General features: G+C 36.8%; 3 protein-coding genes across 3 annotated transcripts; all 3 read left to right on the top strand.

Moving 5' to 3' along the window:
* The first annotated feature begins 5,002 nt into the window (after positions 1-5,002).
* On the top strand, positions 5,003-8,375 carry LOC140793770 (uncharacterized). The gene is made up of 5 exons (XM_073145457.1): positions 5,003-5,162; positions 5,273-5,370; positions 5,859-5,958; positions 7,444-7,626; positions 8,031-8,375. The coding sequence occupies exons 1-5, from the start codon at positions 5,106-5,108 to the stop codon at positions 8,151-8,153; spliced, it is 561 nt and encodes a 186-aa protein (XP_073001558.1). The 5' UTR covers positions 5,003-5,105; the 3' UTR covers positions 8,154-8,375.
* Positions 8,376-9,491: 1,116 nt separating this feature from the next.
* On the top strand, positions 9,492-12,775 carry LOC140794115 (nuclear transcription factor Y subunit C-4-like). The gene is made up of 2 exons (XM_073145981.1): positions 9,492-9,610; positions 11,643-12,775. The coding sequence occupies exon 2, from the start codon at positions 11,694-11,696 to the stop codon at positions 12,492-12,494; it is 801 nt and encodes a 266-aa protein (XP_073002082.1). The 5' UTR covers positions 9,492-9,610; positions 11,643-11,693; the 3' UTR covers positions 12,495-12,775.
* A 621-nt stretch (positions 12,776-13,396) lies between these two features.
* On the top strand, positions 13,397-16,635 carry LOC140794331 (peroxisomal 2,4-dienoyl-CoA reductase [(3E)-enoyl-CoA-producing]-like). Its single transcript, XM_073146337.1, has 5 exons — positions 13,397-13,801; positions 14,251-14,410; positions 14,648-14,817; positions 14,890-15,109; positions 16,317-16,635. Exons 1-5 carry the CDS (start codon positions 13,610-13,612, stop codon positions 16,469-16,471), a joined length of 897 nt encoding a protein of 298 aa, XP_073002438.1. The 5' UTR covers positions 13,397-13,609; the 3' UTR covers positions 16,472-16,635.
* Positions 16,636-16,706: the final 71 nt, after the last annotated feature.

Below are 16,706 nucleotides of genomic sequence, written 5' to 3'. Positions count from 1 at the left end.
CAGGAGTAGAAACCAAGGCATCCAAAGCATATAAGTGCTCAAACTCTAATGAATAAAGTTGTTCCTGGGAAGATGTGATACTGACTCATCAGAGTACTCAATCATGGCCCATACTGCCACCCTTGTCGGATCCTTTGTCTTTGTGGGTCTCAAAAATTTTTTAAAAAAAAAGAAAAGGGCCATTGAATTTTTGAGTAATTATCATTATTCTTTATGCAATTCTCACATGGATCTGTCTCCTATTTGATCACTTTTATATGTATTTGATGTTACAAAACCTTAGTAGGAGGAGTTTTTAGCCTTCAATAGATAGTCATTTTGATCAAATGTTGGGAGTACTAGAAAATACTTATGGAGTTATCAATTTTTATTAGGGAAAAAAAAGTGCTATCTTCTCCTCAATGTATTTGTATGTCACCTATGTGCTTAGAGTAAATAAGTTTATAACTCATTTATCTACTACACTATCTGGTATAACTTAAAATTTGCATTCTTTTGTACAATGGCAACAAGCCCTTTGACTATAGGAGGAGTAGGGAGTTTTTTCTTTTTTCTTTTTCTTTCAAAATGTAAGAAAGAAGTGAGAGATTGAAAGAAGGACCTTCAATTGACTATAGGAAGTCTTGGTTTTTATGATGTGTGCAATGGGTAGGAACATCACATGTTCTTCCCATGGTGAGGAGGTGGATGGGCATCCATGAACTATTAATTAGTGTGGTGGGGTTCTGAGGAGACACTCAGAATTGTCAGAGAGACTTTTAAAAGAAGAAGCCACTCAAATATAAATGAGTTTGTTTTCCTATCATAGATCTAAACAACAAGAATGCGAGTAGTATATATATATATATATATACATACATACAATGTTGAATGTTGACTAGGGGTCATGACATGCATGTGAGTCTTCATGGCCATGTGTTTATTCACATGGTGGTAGGCTCAATCCTATCCTCATCTTGGCTCTCTTCCCTTAGCATATTGTTAAGGAAAAAAAAATATATATATATACATAAACACCAATAATTTGCATGTTTCTAAAATTACTCCTCATACTTTTAGATTTATCATGTGGGTTAAAACTATTCTACAATTAGACCACAATAATTTCTTTTTATTATTATGTTTTTTTTATCGATCTCTTCTCATCGATCATTGTTATCGCGAGGCTAACCAGTCGACAAAGTCAATCTTAGTAGATCTCAGGTGTTTTCTTCATTTTGAAATAATAATATGATAAAATATATGTGTGGATGAATTACTACTTATAATGTTGTAAAGTAGGAAACCAACAGTAAGAGATAGTCCAAAAATATAATTTTATCTACTTAATCATGATACTAATAAGATATGCATGTTCACATGATCACAGGGGATCATGGGTCATGTGCATGTCTGTAATTTAGTAGTCATCCATGCCAAATATTCCATGCTAACAGCACACATTCCTATGATTCTTACGACTAGTCAAACGTTGTTAGTTTTATTTCTTATTAAAATGAAGCTGTTAGTTAATTAGACAAAGATATATGCTTCATAATAGAAAGCTTTGTTAGTAAATTTATCAAAAAAGATGTTGAATTCAATGGTTAGAAATTCTCAAGCGAAATAAGGTCTAAAGTTAAAATAAATAAACAAAAATCTCTCTACTTATAGTCTTGGATTGTCATAAGGTCTTATCGTGTCTATGAATAATCTCTCGTAAATGATAGTTTGACGACTTAACTCAATAGCTTATATATATATATATATATATATATATATGACTTAGATCGATATTTCAGCATATGAAATAATGGCTCGATAATTTACATGATTTGAAACATAGACTATTAGCTTAATATTGACTAAAGTTTAGTCTAAGTATTTCTATATCTAGAAAGAGTTAGTTCAAGTACATATTTAATCTTAAAACCCTTAAATAATAATAATAAATAATAATAATAATAATAATAGCCTATGAGACAAAGTCCCATAATAACCGGTAAGGTGACTTTAGGTTTGTACCCCTTTTGCCGGAACTTTAATCATGCAATACTCGCAATGACCAAAATACCCTCCCCCAAAAGGAGAACGAGGGGTTAATTCGCGATTCCCCCAGCGTACTTAATTTAGTTATCGTTCTAGGTTCCAAAAATAATTCCCATCGTTTCCCCCCATCGTTTCCTCCATCCAGTATGCAACCAACGTCCACTGCTACTGCTCACACGACACGATACACTACTTATAGTTCACTTCGAGAACAAAAGAAGAAGAAAATTAACTACGTTTGTCTCTTTACAAGAACGAGTAAGAGAGATCAAGAGAAAGATGGCACAAGGCTCTGTGACGCCCTCGGCCGGCGGCGGCAGCGGTAAGATGGCTCCTGCCAGCAGCAACGGCGGCGGCGGTGGCGGCCAGCATTGCCGGCCGAGGTGCGGCGGGCTTGGTAGGCTCATGAGGAAGCTGAGGCGGCAGAGCAAGATGCTGTGCATGGCCACTCGGCCTACAACATTCCAATGCCAGTATGATCCTTTGAGCTATGCCAGGAATTTCGACTGCAGTGGATTTGGCACTGCTCTTGATGATGATTCCAATCACTTCTACTACTCCTTCTCTTCTAGGTTTGTTGTTGTTGGGTCCAGCAACCATTAGCTAGTTACATCTTTCCAGGGGGATAAGAATGAATATAAATAAATTTCTTCTTCCTTCTTTCTTTAGCACCATTTAGAGAATGATGGGAAGGGATCATGGGAGGTGTTCATATATATGAGGTTTTTTTTTTTTTTTGTTAGATCGATTGTTGTATTTAATCTTGTTACAGAATTGATCATAGATGAGTGAGCTCTTCTTTTTCAAATCGTTTCTTATCCAGTGTGATTACTTGGTGGATTTTGGTTACTTTTCAAACTATCCAGCAGCTGAAATTGGCATTTGGCAGACAGAAAAAAGGAATTTTTATTGGTTTTAGAGCCCATCACAGGCTGCAGGAAATTTCTGCAGTACTCCTCCTGCTGTTGATAGTTTAGTACTTTTAATTACTTATTACTATCAATAAATAATGGAAATTATTTTTGCTCTCAAACTTGTCTCAAGAATACTAAAATTAAAGCAATTTTCAAAATAAAGTAATTCTGAATACTGTTATACTTATTTTTTTTTTTCTCTGTCTATGGTTTAGATGAGAGCTATATTTTTAAGTTCAATGTAATATTATGATAGAGAGTTATCTTTTTTAATTTCAACTCCAGGATAAGAGATTTGGTATACATAACCAAACAGGATAAATAGATAATAATATGATTATCCTAAAATGTGCATTAGATAGGGCAAACATTACATTAAAATTTCATAAATCAAATCCAACTTTTAGTAATTGAATCACAGTAGTGCTCAAGCTTATGCCAATAGTATTGGATTAATTAGGATATCATTAAGTTTCCACTTACCAAAATAATTGTGAAGTTTCATTTGGGCCCAATGGGCTCTTAGCTAATTTCTAGGAAATTTATAAATAACACCCTACTTTAATTAGATTTGTTTATTCCAATTAACTATTTACAAATTACACCCTTTCTATGCTGGCTCTTTACTCTCTCTTTTTTGTAATTAAAAGATTTATTGAAAATTAGACGAGAAGCCCAAAAGACCTATGCGTGGTGCCGTTGACATCTTTATACAAAATTGAAGAGAACTCAGGATAGCTTTGAGTCTCTCTACAAAAATTTTGACGAACTTAATCTAACATAGTTTACAATCCAATTAGTTCTTTATAATAGAGAGCATGTTCTTCATAGACCAATGTGCTTCTCCATTTTTGATCGCGTGAAGGACAGCTTGAGAGTCAATCTCAATAATCAGTGCATAGCCTCCTTTAGCGCCCAGGCTTCAGTAAGCAAGGCATTGTTGCACCTGATAGCTGCTCCACCTGCAAGAATTATATCAACGTTAGAGTCCTTAAAAATTCATCATCCTCCTTCGTTATTTATCAATGGGTTGAAAGATCCATCGACGTTTAATTTGATCCGGTGTTCTGCTGGCAAGCTCCAGCCAACAAGCAGAGGAGTTGGATTTTCAGGGGAGATTGTTTTGGTGCTAATTCTCAGATAATCCATTGTCATTATTATCATACTATGCAAACTTAACATACACAAGTTCTTTAGAATTATTAAATTTGTGCCTATTTCTATTTTTTCAGAGGTAAAAGAAGTGAGCTATAATGGCCAAAATGAAATTCTTTTTTTATTATTATTTTCCGGCAGGTAACTAAACTATTATCCTCTTTGAGCCAATCACCTTGGACCCAGTCGTCGGTGAAAGGAGAAGTGAAGGCCGAGTTGAACTAAAAAGAAGAAAAAGTATGAGATCTACTAAGAGCAGCCGACCAGTGCGCAGGCTGATTAACCTCTCTAAAATAGTGGGAGATAAAAATGATTTATAACCTCAGCAAGAGGTGAAGGAGATTAGAAAATATATAATATAATTGTCAATAGGGGTCTCTTTTGCATTGGAGAATATGCACCAAAATTTCAGAGTCTAAATCGATACATAAGGTAGATAAGTTATAAGCCTGAGCTTTTTGAAGGCAAAGCCCTAATGAAATAGACTTGCTCAAATCAGGACAACATATGAACAAGGCACTATCTCAATTGGCAATTGGTCTTGAGAGCTCCCAATTGGGCAGTGTCCAACAAACACTCAAATGGTGACAATTATGGGATCCATCTCAAAAGATCGATAGAGCTATATATCTATGGTTCAAATTTTCCTCGTTAGCACAACAAAGTCATTTTTAACATAATATTTTTTTTTTTTTCAAACGGCCATCAATCGAATGTGAGAGATAGGAAGAGAGTTCTACAGTATATTTGATAGTTGCATTAAATGTATCTTTACCACTGGATATATAAACACTCGATATAATTAAAAATATACTTTATATTCACTCCAAAAAAAAAAAAAAAATATTGGTGAAAAGGTATTGCAAGAGCCACTTAATATAATAAATGTAGTAATAGGGTGATATGTGCAAATTTCCCTAGTTTCTATCGGAATACAAGGAGAGAGAGAGAGAGAGAGAGAGAGAGAGAGAGAGAGAGAGAGCAATTCCTCCTGCATCCCGATCTGAGATGGCTCCTCTCGCCCCGAAGACTGGCGATGCCGTCTTCGCCAGCGTCGAACGCGTCGTAAGCTAAACTCTAACCCTAATCCCCCCTCTCTCTCTCTCCATCTCCCTCCTTTCTTACTCTATCGCACTCGCTTGATCTCGATCGACCCATTTGTTTCTGTGGTGCAGAATGCGGAGCTCTTCACCCTCACGTATGGGGCGATCGTGCGGCAGCTCCTCACGGATCTCGAGGAGGTCGAAGAGGTCAACAAGCAGCTCGATCAGATGTACTCACTCCATTCATTTGTTAGATTTCCTCGATTTTGCTGCGTGTTTTTTTTTTGGTTTGCCTAAAATTTTTGTTCAGATAGATCGTTAGATTAATCATTGGAAATTTAGGGAAACTTGAGACTAGATTTGGTGCGCATCTTAAGGTTCGTGTCCTGGGTGACTTTATAAGTTATGTGATTACCCTAGTAACGCGACAAAACAACGTTTCTAACTAGTATAATTACTACCCCTCTACCACCAGTAGAATACTAATCAGTAATCACCATTAATGAATCAACAGATTAGATATATCAACCTAATACCTAAAGAATCTGGATGACAACTTTCAATAACAGAGCGAGACTAGGGTTCTAATTATAGAGAATGTTTGGTCTTAACTGACCTTTTATGCAAGCATCCAAACCCACATTTTTGTTTTCTTATCATGTCAGTTGTCCCACATTTCATTGTAGCATAAGGCTGTTGATTTTTTCATCAATTTCAGGGGTTATAATATTGGGGTTCGATTGATTGATGAGTTTTTAGCAAAGTCCAATGTGTCGAGATGTGTTGACTTCAAAGAGACAGCTGATGTGATTGCGAAGGTATATCTATTCAACGATCATACTGAATTCCATATTCAGTGGATGTATGGTTTATTTTATATTTTAATCAGATTTTCTTTATGACATTTTCATTTGAAATGAGTATGGACCTTAAAATTTTTGTTTGTCAGTTTTGTTTGTTAAACTACATTAGTTTTCAACTTTTCCTATGTAGTTCTGGTTATGCTGACATGTCTGGGTGGTGTTTTATTGGATCACCTTTCTGTTATAATTGTTTATCTAAATTGTATGATGGGTGTCGCATGGGAAGTATGTTTTAAGTTACCGTCCCAGCCATTTTTTTCCTACAACTGGTCTCTCATGCTCCTTCAGGCCCCCTAATATGCATTAGTTAAAACACAATGCTTATTGAATGCTGATTGCTGGCTTACAATTCTCCAAGTTATACATAAATTGTAAATCTACCAGATTTCCAATCATCCGGCTTTTTGAAGCATGCTATTTCTTTCTATTTTTCTTTCTTTCTTTCTTTCTTTCTTTCTTTCAGTCTTCTTCTTTAATGTGTGTCTACAACTCTACATGTATTGCTGCATGTGATTTTGCACATGCTGGTGCAAACTATCCACCAGTTCGTCTTTCTTATTTTATTTTATTGGTGTGTGTGAATGGCTGCATCTAATTGCCACTTGGTCATGTAAATGTGATTCTTGGAAGCATCCTTTCTAGAAATGGAGGTAAGGCTTTAGACAGCATTGTTGTGCTCAGACCCACATTGATGGAGCTTCATGCACTGGGACAATTGTTTCAACTGGCAGGGTTGACACATTATTGCTCTTTGGTGATGAAAATATAGTACTACGAAGAATTATTGATTTGACTGGAAGTTTGGAAGGATGGGCATCAAACTTGTGATCTTCCAATATTTTGGTTTCCATTATTGCGTTATTTTAGTTAATTGTCATATTTTCACAATCCTGTATTTTGTGATCATAACTTCCCTATGCAATTAATATTGCACTTGTTGGCACAATCAACTTTCTTGTTCACATGATTTTGATGTATGTGAATCTTGAGGTCTCTGGAAAGAGAGTCGAATTTTAATGAGACTCTGCTTTGACTATTCTTTATCATTTGCATTAGAAAAATCCTTGCTGATCGAGATGAACGTTCATTTCAACATCCTAGGACTCCTGCAGGGTATTGAACTCCATTTGCTTCAGTTGTAATTGTCAAGGAAATAAGATCTTCTCAGTGTAGCCTTTTGTTGTTACTTGTACACGAGTGCTTGGTTTCATTAAGCATAAGTATGAGGACGAAACTCCAAAAAAGAATTGTTTTTCATAGAAAATACTCTAGATACAAGTTGTTCATCAAAGTAGAAATATCATTTTTGAGGTATTAGTCCTTCTTCAAGCTTGTCCCTTATTCTAATTCTTTGGTTTAATTTAAGAAAGTGCCTCTTCTATGGTAACCTTTTGTTTTTCTTTTACTAACAATCTGACAAATTCTTGATACTTGGAACAGGTTGGGTTTAAGATGTTCTTAGGGGTCACTGCATCTGTGACCAATTGGGATGCTGAGGGCACAAGTTGCAGCCTTATTTTGGAAGATAATCCTCTCGTAGATTTTGTTGAGCTTCCTGATACATACCAAGGTCTTTCCTACTGCAATCTCTTAAGTGGAGTCATTAGGGGAGCACTGGAAATGGTTTGTTCATCTCTTGTTTTCTCCTAATCAATTTGTCTATTTCCTTCCACTAGAATGTTATATGAGTTTAGAGGAATAATTCTGGTAATATGTTTACCTTTAGTTTTTTTTTTCCCCTGTTTTCAAGTTATAGTATCTTACCTCTAGCTTTGCTCTAATTGAGGAGTAGATTTCTTTTATCACTAGCTTGAGATAATCTTTTTATTGCTCCCTAGATTCAAAGAAACTAGGATGGAATTCAAACTATAATAAAGAATAAACATTTTATCTCTTTCTCAAAGCTGGGAATATGAGGGGCACAGTAGGGACAAAGGTTGATATGTTTTAGCATTAGGGCTTCTTTGCAATCTTTATTAATTGATACCTAAATTTTTCTCTCCAACTCATTGATATGGTTGGTTTAGGTTTCAATGAAGACCGAAGTCACCTGGGTTCGGGATATGCTGCACGGAGACGATGCCTACGAGCTAAGAGTGAAACTACTGAAGCAAGTTCCTGAGGAGTACCCATACAAAGATGATGACTGATAGTGTTCTGTAATATTGCTTAATTGAATCGCAGCTTGGCTTTTCCCCGTATTCCTTTGCTTCCCAAATTTGGTAGTAGTTATAGTCTAAAACATACTTGTGAGATGTTATATTAAGAAAAGAAATGACAAACTAGATTGCGGAAGCAAAGGTTGGATTTTGTTTGCTTTGCTCTTGTTATTCTAACTGAGTTAATAGATATTTGTCTATCTTCAATTACAACTCAATTCATTCAACAAAAAAAAATATTTATGCTTTATGCCTACTAATCAGCTGACTATGCTACCTGTTTTTCCCCTGAGAGCCATCCTAATTGTGATTTGGTTACATCTTGGAGTCAATTGCAGTTGACATACAACTGAACTATCGATGGAGTGTAGTCACTGTACTATTTGGTGCGTTTGTTTCATCCTAGTTATTTCTTATTTGCCTCAAAATATTTGATAGATGTACAACTGATTGTGAGAATGTACTACTTTGGCTTGGGGCAAACATTGTTTTATTTATATTACCTAACTATGCAGATTGCAGTCAAAAATGTTCAAAAGCAAATCAAACTAATTTTTGTGTTTGTACTAGGGAAGGTAACAAATTAAGGTCAATGTCCAAGAATCTAATTATTCAATACTAACATATTTCTCTCTCATCAGCTGATATCGAAACTACCGATCACTTTAAAAAAAAAAAAAAAAAGAAGTAAATTAGTCCTTTTGTTTTCTTCTCTCTTTTATTGGATCTCTAAATTAAAATAAACTTTCAAGAGGGGAGATATAGAAAATCAATTATTAGTATTGATTAAGAAATTTATATGACATGGGCTTTGAGTTTTTGGCACCTGCGTATCCGATACGGCACGATTACTCTGATCCGATACGTCTCGGATTTGACATAAGTACGACACTTCAAGCTTCCACGTATTGGCCGTACCCCGATACGGCGATACGTATTGAGAGCCGAGCAATATAATATGTATTGCATACCGGACACAAACACGGTAGGATTCATCTCCGATTCGAGACAACATCTGAGTTATACACACAGTGACGGTACATATTGGATAGGATACCACCAATACGACACTCTACTACTCTAGGATACAGTAAGGATAAGTGAAACTCTAGGATACGACACGCTGGATCGCACGACATGGCTGTATATACCCAGTCTGTGTCGGATACCTTTGTGGCCGTATCCGATACCGATACCGATACGACATTCCGACTCGAACGCAATGGCCATGTCCGATACATGGAGCCGAGGTGCTTTTGAATCGTGTTGTGACTTGTGAGTTGTAAATTGTAATACTTAAAGGGTCGGGTTTGGATCTATCCACTCTCTGTGACTAAGATCCGAACTTCAGAATAAAGCAACTGCATCTATTCTCCAGTCCTAGGGTTTTCTAAACGGGGAGTGGAAGAAGGTAGAGAAGAGGTTGACCGGCGATGACTTATTTGCATGTAAGCCCCTCCCTCTCTCTCCAATCTCTAGTTTCTAATCTTTGATCGTTCGCTTAGAATTTTGGATTTTGGATATGTTTATGATTGTTGTTGAAATTGACGGTGGAAAAGGTTCCATTTTTCACCACCAAGTTCCGTTTTTTTTTTCTTCAGTCTGTACACTCATGTATGAGGTTTTCCTTGTTAGATACTTAGACATATGCATCTTTTGAGCTTTGATAGAAGTGAATCTTGAATTAGATCTTGCGTGTGGGCTTTGATTATCTTGTTTGGGTATGTTACATAGAGATCAGACAAACTAGAATTCATGATTTAGACCTTTGGTAGTAGACTTTTACAGGATGTACTGTTAAAAATTTGCATTTGATGAAGTATTAAAGCTGTATTATTGCGTAGTATTAGAGTAGCTTCCATATAAACTAAGGAGATTAATGTGTATAATTGTAAATTGTGACTTATGTTATAGGTTCGATTCAATCCATTTTTTGGCATAACTTTGCTTTATCTAGATATTTAAGACCAATTTCTAGAGGTTGTTTAGGTTCATAGCCCTTTGAAAAATCAATCTTCTGTTGGTATGATTACTCCTACTCCCTACGATGGGAAAATAGTTCGGTGATGAAGATGATGCGAAATGGATTTGGCAGTTTTGAAAGCTCCAACTGGATAAGTCTCAGTGGTATAAGGTCACCTAAATGGTAGTGATCATAATTTTGAAAAAGTTCACCTTAACTCTTAGGCTCTTGTCTTAGATGGAATATAACTCGGCTCCCTTTAGGTCCGGCCTAAGTAACCACCTTGGTAGTATCATGTTTTACAGTTTTAGTAAGTAGGTTGACTTTCAATTTCAAAATAATTGTACATGTTGATAAATTAGTGGATTCTAATGGCTCACTTTGATTCTTGCATTAGTATGGTGTTTAGATTGTATATATTAATTGTAACTTCCTCTCTAGCTATTATTTCTTTTATTTGTTTATTTATTTTTGAACCATCTTGAATTCTCAGTGCCTGCCTAGGCACCCATGAGCTTCTAGGTGCTACGTGACTCCTTGTCTGCCCGTCTAATATCTACAGTTTTATAATTAGTGATGCACCCTATCCTAGGTCAGGTACATTGAAAGAGCACCCCATCTTGGATCAAAGGAAGCTAGAAAGAGTTGAGATAGGATATTTTTTTGGAATATTTATACCTTTATTTTTTTTTTCAAAATCAATACTTGAACCTAAGTGCATGCCTATAAATCTAAATGGTCTATGTTATAATTTCCTTGGGTATGGTTTGGATACATTAAAACTTTGTTGTATTAAGCCCGATGTCTTGGATTTACAATTTGGTCTTTCATATAGTGCTCCATTAGTGCCATCCATTTTGCATATTATTGATATTTTGCTTAGGCTAGAGACCTAAATGTTACAACCAAAGAAGTGGTCATCAGCAGAGTATGACACTTGTTGATTATTTTCTTGATGAGATCAAAAGTATCATGCTTCTAGTATATATGTACATTAAGAGAAATTTGACAACTAATGGTATATGTACCATTTAAATAACCTCTTTCTAGCTTCGTGTCAAATTGTGTTCAACACATGCAGTCATCTGTGATTTTCTTCAATTTTACCTTTACTGTCTTGGGATGTTCTCTATTACCCTTGAAAGTTGCTTTCAACATTGGTTGCTTCTTTTTGTTTAATTGCTCAAGTCTCATGTGACAAATTAGGCATGTCTCATTCGTGGTTGGTATAGTTCCTGGTGATGTGAGTCTTCCTTCAATTCATCTCCAATTTTACCTTTACTGTCTTTGAAGAGTTACATTTCCAGTAAGTTGTCCTGTCATGTTCTAGCTGCTTGCATTACTTCCAATTAATACATTGGCATGTCAACATTTGTACTTTTGTGCAAATTTCCTCTTAGTTCTTATTATTTCAGGTAGATGTTAAAAAACCACTTTGTTTATCACTAACTTGATCCAGAAGTTGCAGTGCTATCAGTATAAAAATTCTACTTATCATTAGTTTGTAACTCTTACAGTGATGTTGTGGCGATACTAGTAGTTCTTAACACATTAAGAGCATCTTTGACATGGACCAATCAACGCAACCTCAGTCCGTTATGGGAGTAGCAACAGGTGCTGCTCAAATAGGATATGCAGCAGCGACCTACCAACCTGCGACGATGGTTACTGGAGCTCCAGCAGTGATTGGAGCTGCTGTATCTCCTGCTTCTCAACCCTCTTCATCTTTCCCTACCAACCCAACTCAACTTACAAGTCAGCACCAGCTTGCATACCAACAGGTTCAACAGTTCCACCACCAGCAACAACAGCAGCAAAATGAGCAGCTCCAGGCTTTCTGGGCCAACCAGGCATTAGAGATAGAACAGACCACTGACTTCAAGAATCACAGCTTGCCTCTTGCCAGGATAAAAAAGATCATGAAAGCCGACGAGGATGTCCGGATGATCTCGGCCGAGGCACCTGTGATCTTTGCCAAGGCTTGCGAGATGTTCATACTGGAACTGACACTACGAGCTTGGATCCACACTGAGGAGAACAAGAGGAGGACTCTTCAGAAGAATGACATCGCAGCTGCCATCACCAGGACCGACATATTTGACTTCTTGGTCGATATAGTTCCTAGAGATGAATTGAAGGAAGAAGGTCTAGGGATCACCAGAGCTGCTTTGCCATCCATTGGCGGCCCTGCTGATTCGATCCCTTATTACTACATGCCAGCGCAACAGGTGACCGGAACGGGAATGATCATGGGAAAGCCAATTGACCAAGCAGCTGCAGCAGCAATGTATGGCGCTCCGCAAACTCGTCCGATTGCCTATATGTGGCAACAGCCTCCAGCGCAGCCACAACATCATCAGCAAGAGTAGCAATCTATACACCTATCGGTGGCCTAGACATCTGCGGGAAACTAAGATATCTTTGGACACAGAAATGGATGCTGTTCAAATGTAACAATGTATACTCTAACATGCCAGATTGTACAAGTGGTTATTTATGTTAGTTCCTAGTATAACCTTATGGCAGTTTAGCTGTAATAATGTGTGGTTTGCGCGAAAAGCGAAACTAATATAACTTGGTAAAGGGAGCTTTGTAACTCGACCAGCTTGATGACTGATAACAAAGATGAACTCGAAACCTTTTTTCTTCACATTCTTGCGTTGATAGATACACGTTTTAAATTCTTTTCATTTGTTTGCTATTGAGAATTTGATATTTTAAAAACGAGAAGCGCAAGCAAACAATCTGTTGTTATATCACATTCTATTACTTCGTTATTCCGTAAACGGCCACCATTCTGATTCGATAGTCAAAGATGACGGCACATACTTTTCTTTTCTTCCCATCATCCATGTTTGACTTCGGATTTTGTGTGCATATATAGAGTTTTTGACCAAATTAGTCGTGTCTCAAATTATATTTACAAAAAAACGCTGATACGAGTAACATTTTAACTTAAGCCTCTCTTAGTTTTATTTTTCTTTGTGACGCATAAAATACTAATAAGATAAGTCTTATCTATAAGAAGATGACGCAGAACTTGGTGGTGTTTCTTCTTCTTCTGATAAATTTAATATTTTGCTTATGGCTACGGTAAAACGAACCTCTCCATTAACATTAAGTTTAAATCATGGCCTATTTTAATAAAACAAGTTTGGAAGAAGACTAGTTTGGTCAAAAACTCTCCATATATATACCCTTATAAAATTTATTATTTTCATACCTTTCATAATAGATTTTTGTATGGATAAACCCTTGTGTTTTGCATGGAAAGAAATTCTTAATTATTTAATTGAAACTGGAGACCTAAAAAGAGAAGCTTGTTGTTGGATCCAAGAGTCACGGAGCTCCTCATGTATCGTATCAGTGTTATATTGTTATTTTTTATTTTCTTTTAATTGATGTGGTTCCACTAGTGGACACGAAGTCCAAATTTATATACGAGAGGGAGAGGGAGAGGGACGAAGAGAGGGAGAGGTCTCCAATGGCAATTGGGTCCCCTTTCAAGGCAGATATCCTAAAGGGGAAGGTGGCTTTGATCACTGGAGGTGGCTCAGGGATTGGTTTGGAGATCTCCACCCAATTTGGCAAGCATGGAGCCGCCGTTGCTATCATGGGCCGCCGCCGCCAAGTCCTCGACGCCGCCGTCGCCGCACTTCGACAGGAGGGGATTCGGGTCAGTCCTAATCTATATTGGTCTATGTTAATCTCGTATAAAGGTTGTTCCTTTGTGGTGCCCACATTTGACCAATTTATCTTGTGTGATTTTGATGTGGTTGCTTCTGTTTATGACTCTGTTTGCGATCGATCAGTGTCTCTATACCAATTAAATTTTGGAATTTCTAATTTGGTTAGAGTTGTTGCTTATTAACCATTCCTAACTCTTTTTTTTTTTTAAATTCTATGTGCGAATGAACATTTATTATTACTTCTTTAGATGTTAAATTTATATGGCTTTTATAGAACTCAAAAGATATCTTCTTTAGTGTATAGTGTGGTTGGCAATCATTACATGGTGGACAGTGAAGAAAGTTTACCAGCATGTCCAGTTATTGTAGGTTGCTTCCTATGTTAAACATTTGACCGCAGTAGATTTAGTAACAAGTTACTTGATATGTGTAACAGGCCATTGGACTCGAGGGAGATGTCCGTAAGCGGGAGGATGCAGCTAGAGTTTTAGAAGCTACAATTAAACATTTTGGGAGGCTTGACATTCTTGTAAATGGGGCAGCTGGCAATTTTCTTGCATCACCTGAGGATTTGTCACCTAATGGGTTTCGAACAGGTAGCGTGATATGCTCTTGCTATCTCTAATAGTAAACATGGAAAATCCTATCAAGAGATCCTTTGCCAGGCTTTTGGCGATTGGTATCTAGATTACGATTATTACAGTTGTGCCCTGTATCCTGCTGTAACAATGGTTCGCAAAATGCCACACTATTATCCTTTTATTGATTTGAATTGTCTCCAATGGCACTAGAAGAGCTTTATCTAATCAGTAAATCCCATTGTCTTTCTTCAGTTATTGATATTGATTCTGTGGGCACATACACAATGTGCTATGAAGCTCTGAAGTACCTGAAAAAAGGAGAGCCTGGGAAAGGTCCATCTACAGGTGGTCTTATTTTAAACATAAGTGCAACTTTGCACTACACAGCAGCTTGGTACCAAATTCATGTATCTGCAGCCAAGGTATATCTTCATCCTTTGAATGTTTTGCTAGAGAAAGTAGATTCTACATATGCTAAGAGCTCTGCTCCACAGGCAGCAGTTGATAGTATAACAAGATCCTTAGCTCTGGAATGGGGAACTGATTATGATATAAGGGTTAATGGTATTGCGCCAGGACCAATTGAAGGCACTCCCGGGATGAGAAAACTTGCACCGGAGGAGATGAAAAGTGCTCACTATGATAGGCCTCTGTATAGGTTTGGGGAGAAATGGGACATTGCAATGGCTGCGCTTTACCTTGCTTCTGATGCAGGTTGGTGACCTTATATTCACTTCATTTTGACTTCTAGTGAACTCACTTTTTCTGACCAAATAGTGATATCATGATTTGTGATTATATATTTGTTCAATTCTTCTCTAATATATTAGCCACGCTTTTACTCCATGTAGGAGGATGCTTTGTATTAGAAATTAAATTGTCTACTAACAGAGCACAGTTCCTGATTGGTAAAAGTTGGTTCAACTTGTAAGCATCTTGACTAAGGTAATGAATAAAACACATGCAGAAGCACTACGATGTGAATCTACTCTTTATAAATTTGGAATGAATGAAAGTGAATCATAAAAGAGAGAGAGGAATAGTGTTAGAGGGCATTTTTAAGCTTACCGTATGTCATTATAACTTGATAAAAAACATGCTGATGTCTCAATTAAGCTACTATTCTGAACAAACATATGAACTATAGAAAACTCATGCATTCTAAATAGATGGCTTTTCCATATATAATCTCAAATTTCAGTTAGCTAGTCATTGTATGCATGCCCTATCTCCTTATATTACATGAAGGCATGGCTATAAGTGGACCGCTTATCTAGTTATCTGTGTGCTATATAGATAGCAGAGAAGGAATATGTTGAGACGTGATTTAGGTGCCCATTTGGCCAATTGTACTCTTTTAAGTTTTCTTGCAACTGATCAGATTTACTAGTACAATTCATGCTGATGATTGATCATAATTATTCTATTATCCAAACACGAATAGATCGATGTGCTATACCCGTGATACATACATGATCAATTCAATGCAATCAATATGCTGACCATATTTTTCACTGATCCCAACATGAAGTTCGATGAGGTGGGTACAATTCCAGATTTTGAAAGAAATGCTGCTTTCGGTGTGATCTTGGGTATTGAATGTTAGGCAATAATATGCTGTCTAATTAATATTCGACATTCCAGACCCTCCTATTTTTCCTGAAGGATGCAGACCATAATTCAAGTACTTATATTTGCATCGGAACAGAATAACACTGCTGTTCTAGTATGTCACCTCTGCGATATTTACTTTGCAATTGAGGAATCATCTATTGCATATATTTACTACTTGGAATCTTATATCTTAGAGAATTGCACCAAATCTTGTGAATCAATCAGGAAAACAGCTTTTATCAAAACTTGTCTTGGTTATCTGTTCTAATATCCCGCACCTGGTCTGATGCATGATCACTTCTTGAAGGTAAATATGTTAATGGTACTACTATGGTTGTTGATGGAGGACTCTGGCTAAGCCACCCGCGCCACATTTCGAAAGAGGAAGTTAAGGAGCTTTCCAGGCAAGTAGAGAAGAAATCCAGGACCTCAGACGTTCACCAACCATCCAGCAAACTATGATAATCTTACTGGCATCCTTGATGTTGTCTGTTTGGATCCAGGATTACCTATCATAAACATGATGTCTGCATATTTGTGTAACATACTTTGAATTAAGGAAAGAATATTTGGAGCCTTCCTTATATGGAAATAGTTTGGAAAGCAGCAAGCTTATTTATTGCCAATAACTTTGGTTTGGTGGAGGACCATAAGAGCATGCTTTAAACTATCATGTGTACTTCAACTGATGGTTATT

The sequence above is a fragment of the Typha latifolia genome, chromosome 8 (genome assembly GCF_019914945.1).
Source record: "Typha latifolia isolate L0001 chromosome 8, TyphaL0001v2, whole genome shotgun sequence".
Taxonomy (NCBI): domain Eukaryota; kingdom Viridiplantae; phylum Streptophyta; class Magnoliopsida; order Poales; family Typhaceae; genus Typha; species Typha latifolia.
The sequence above is the reverse complement of the archived record's forward strand: the minus strand, read 5'-3'. Positions and strand labels throughout refer to the sequence as shown.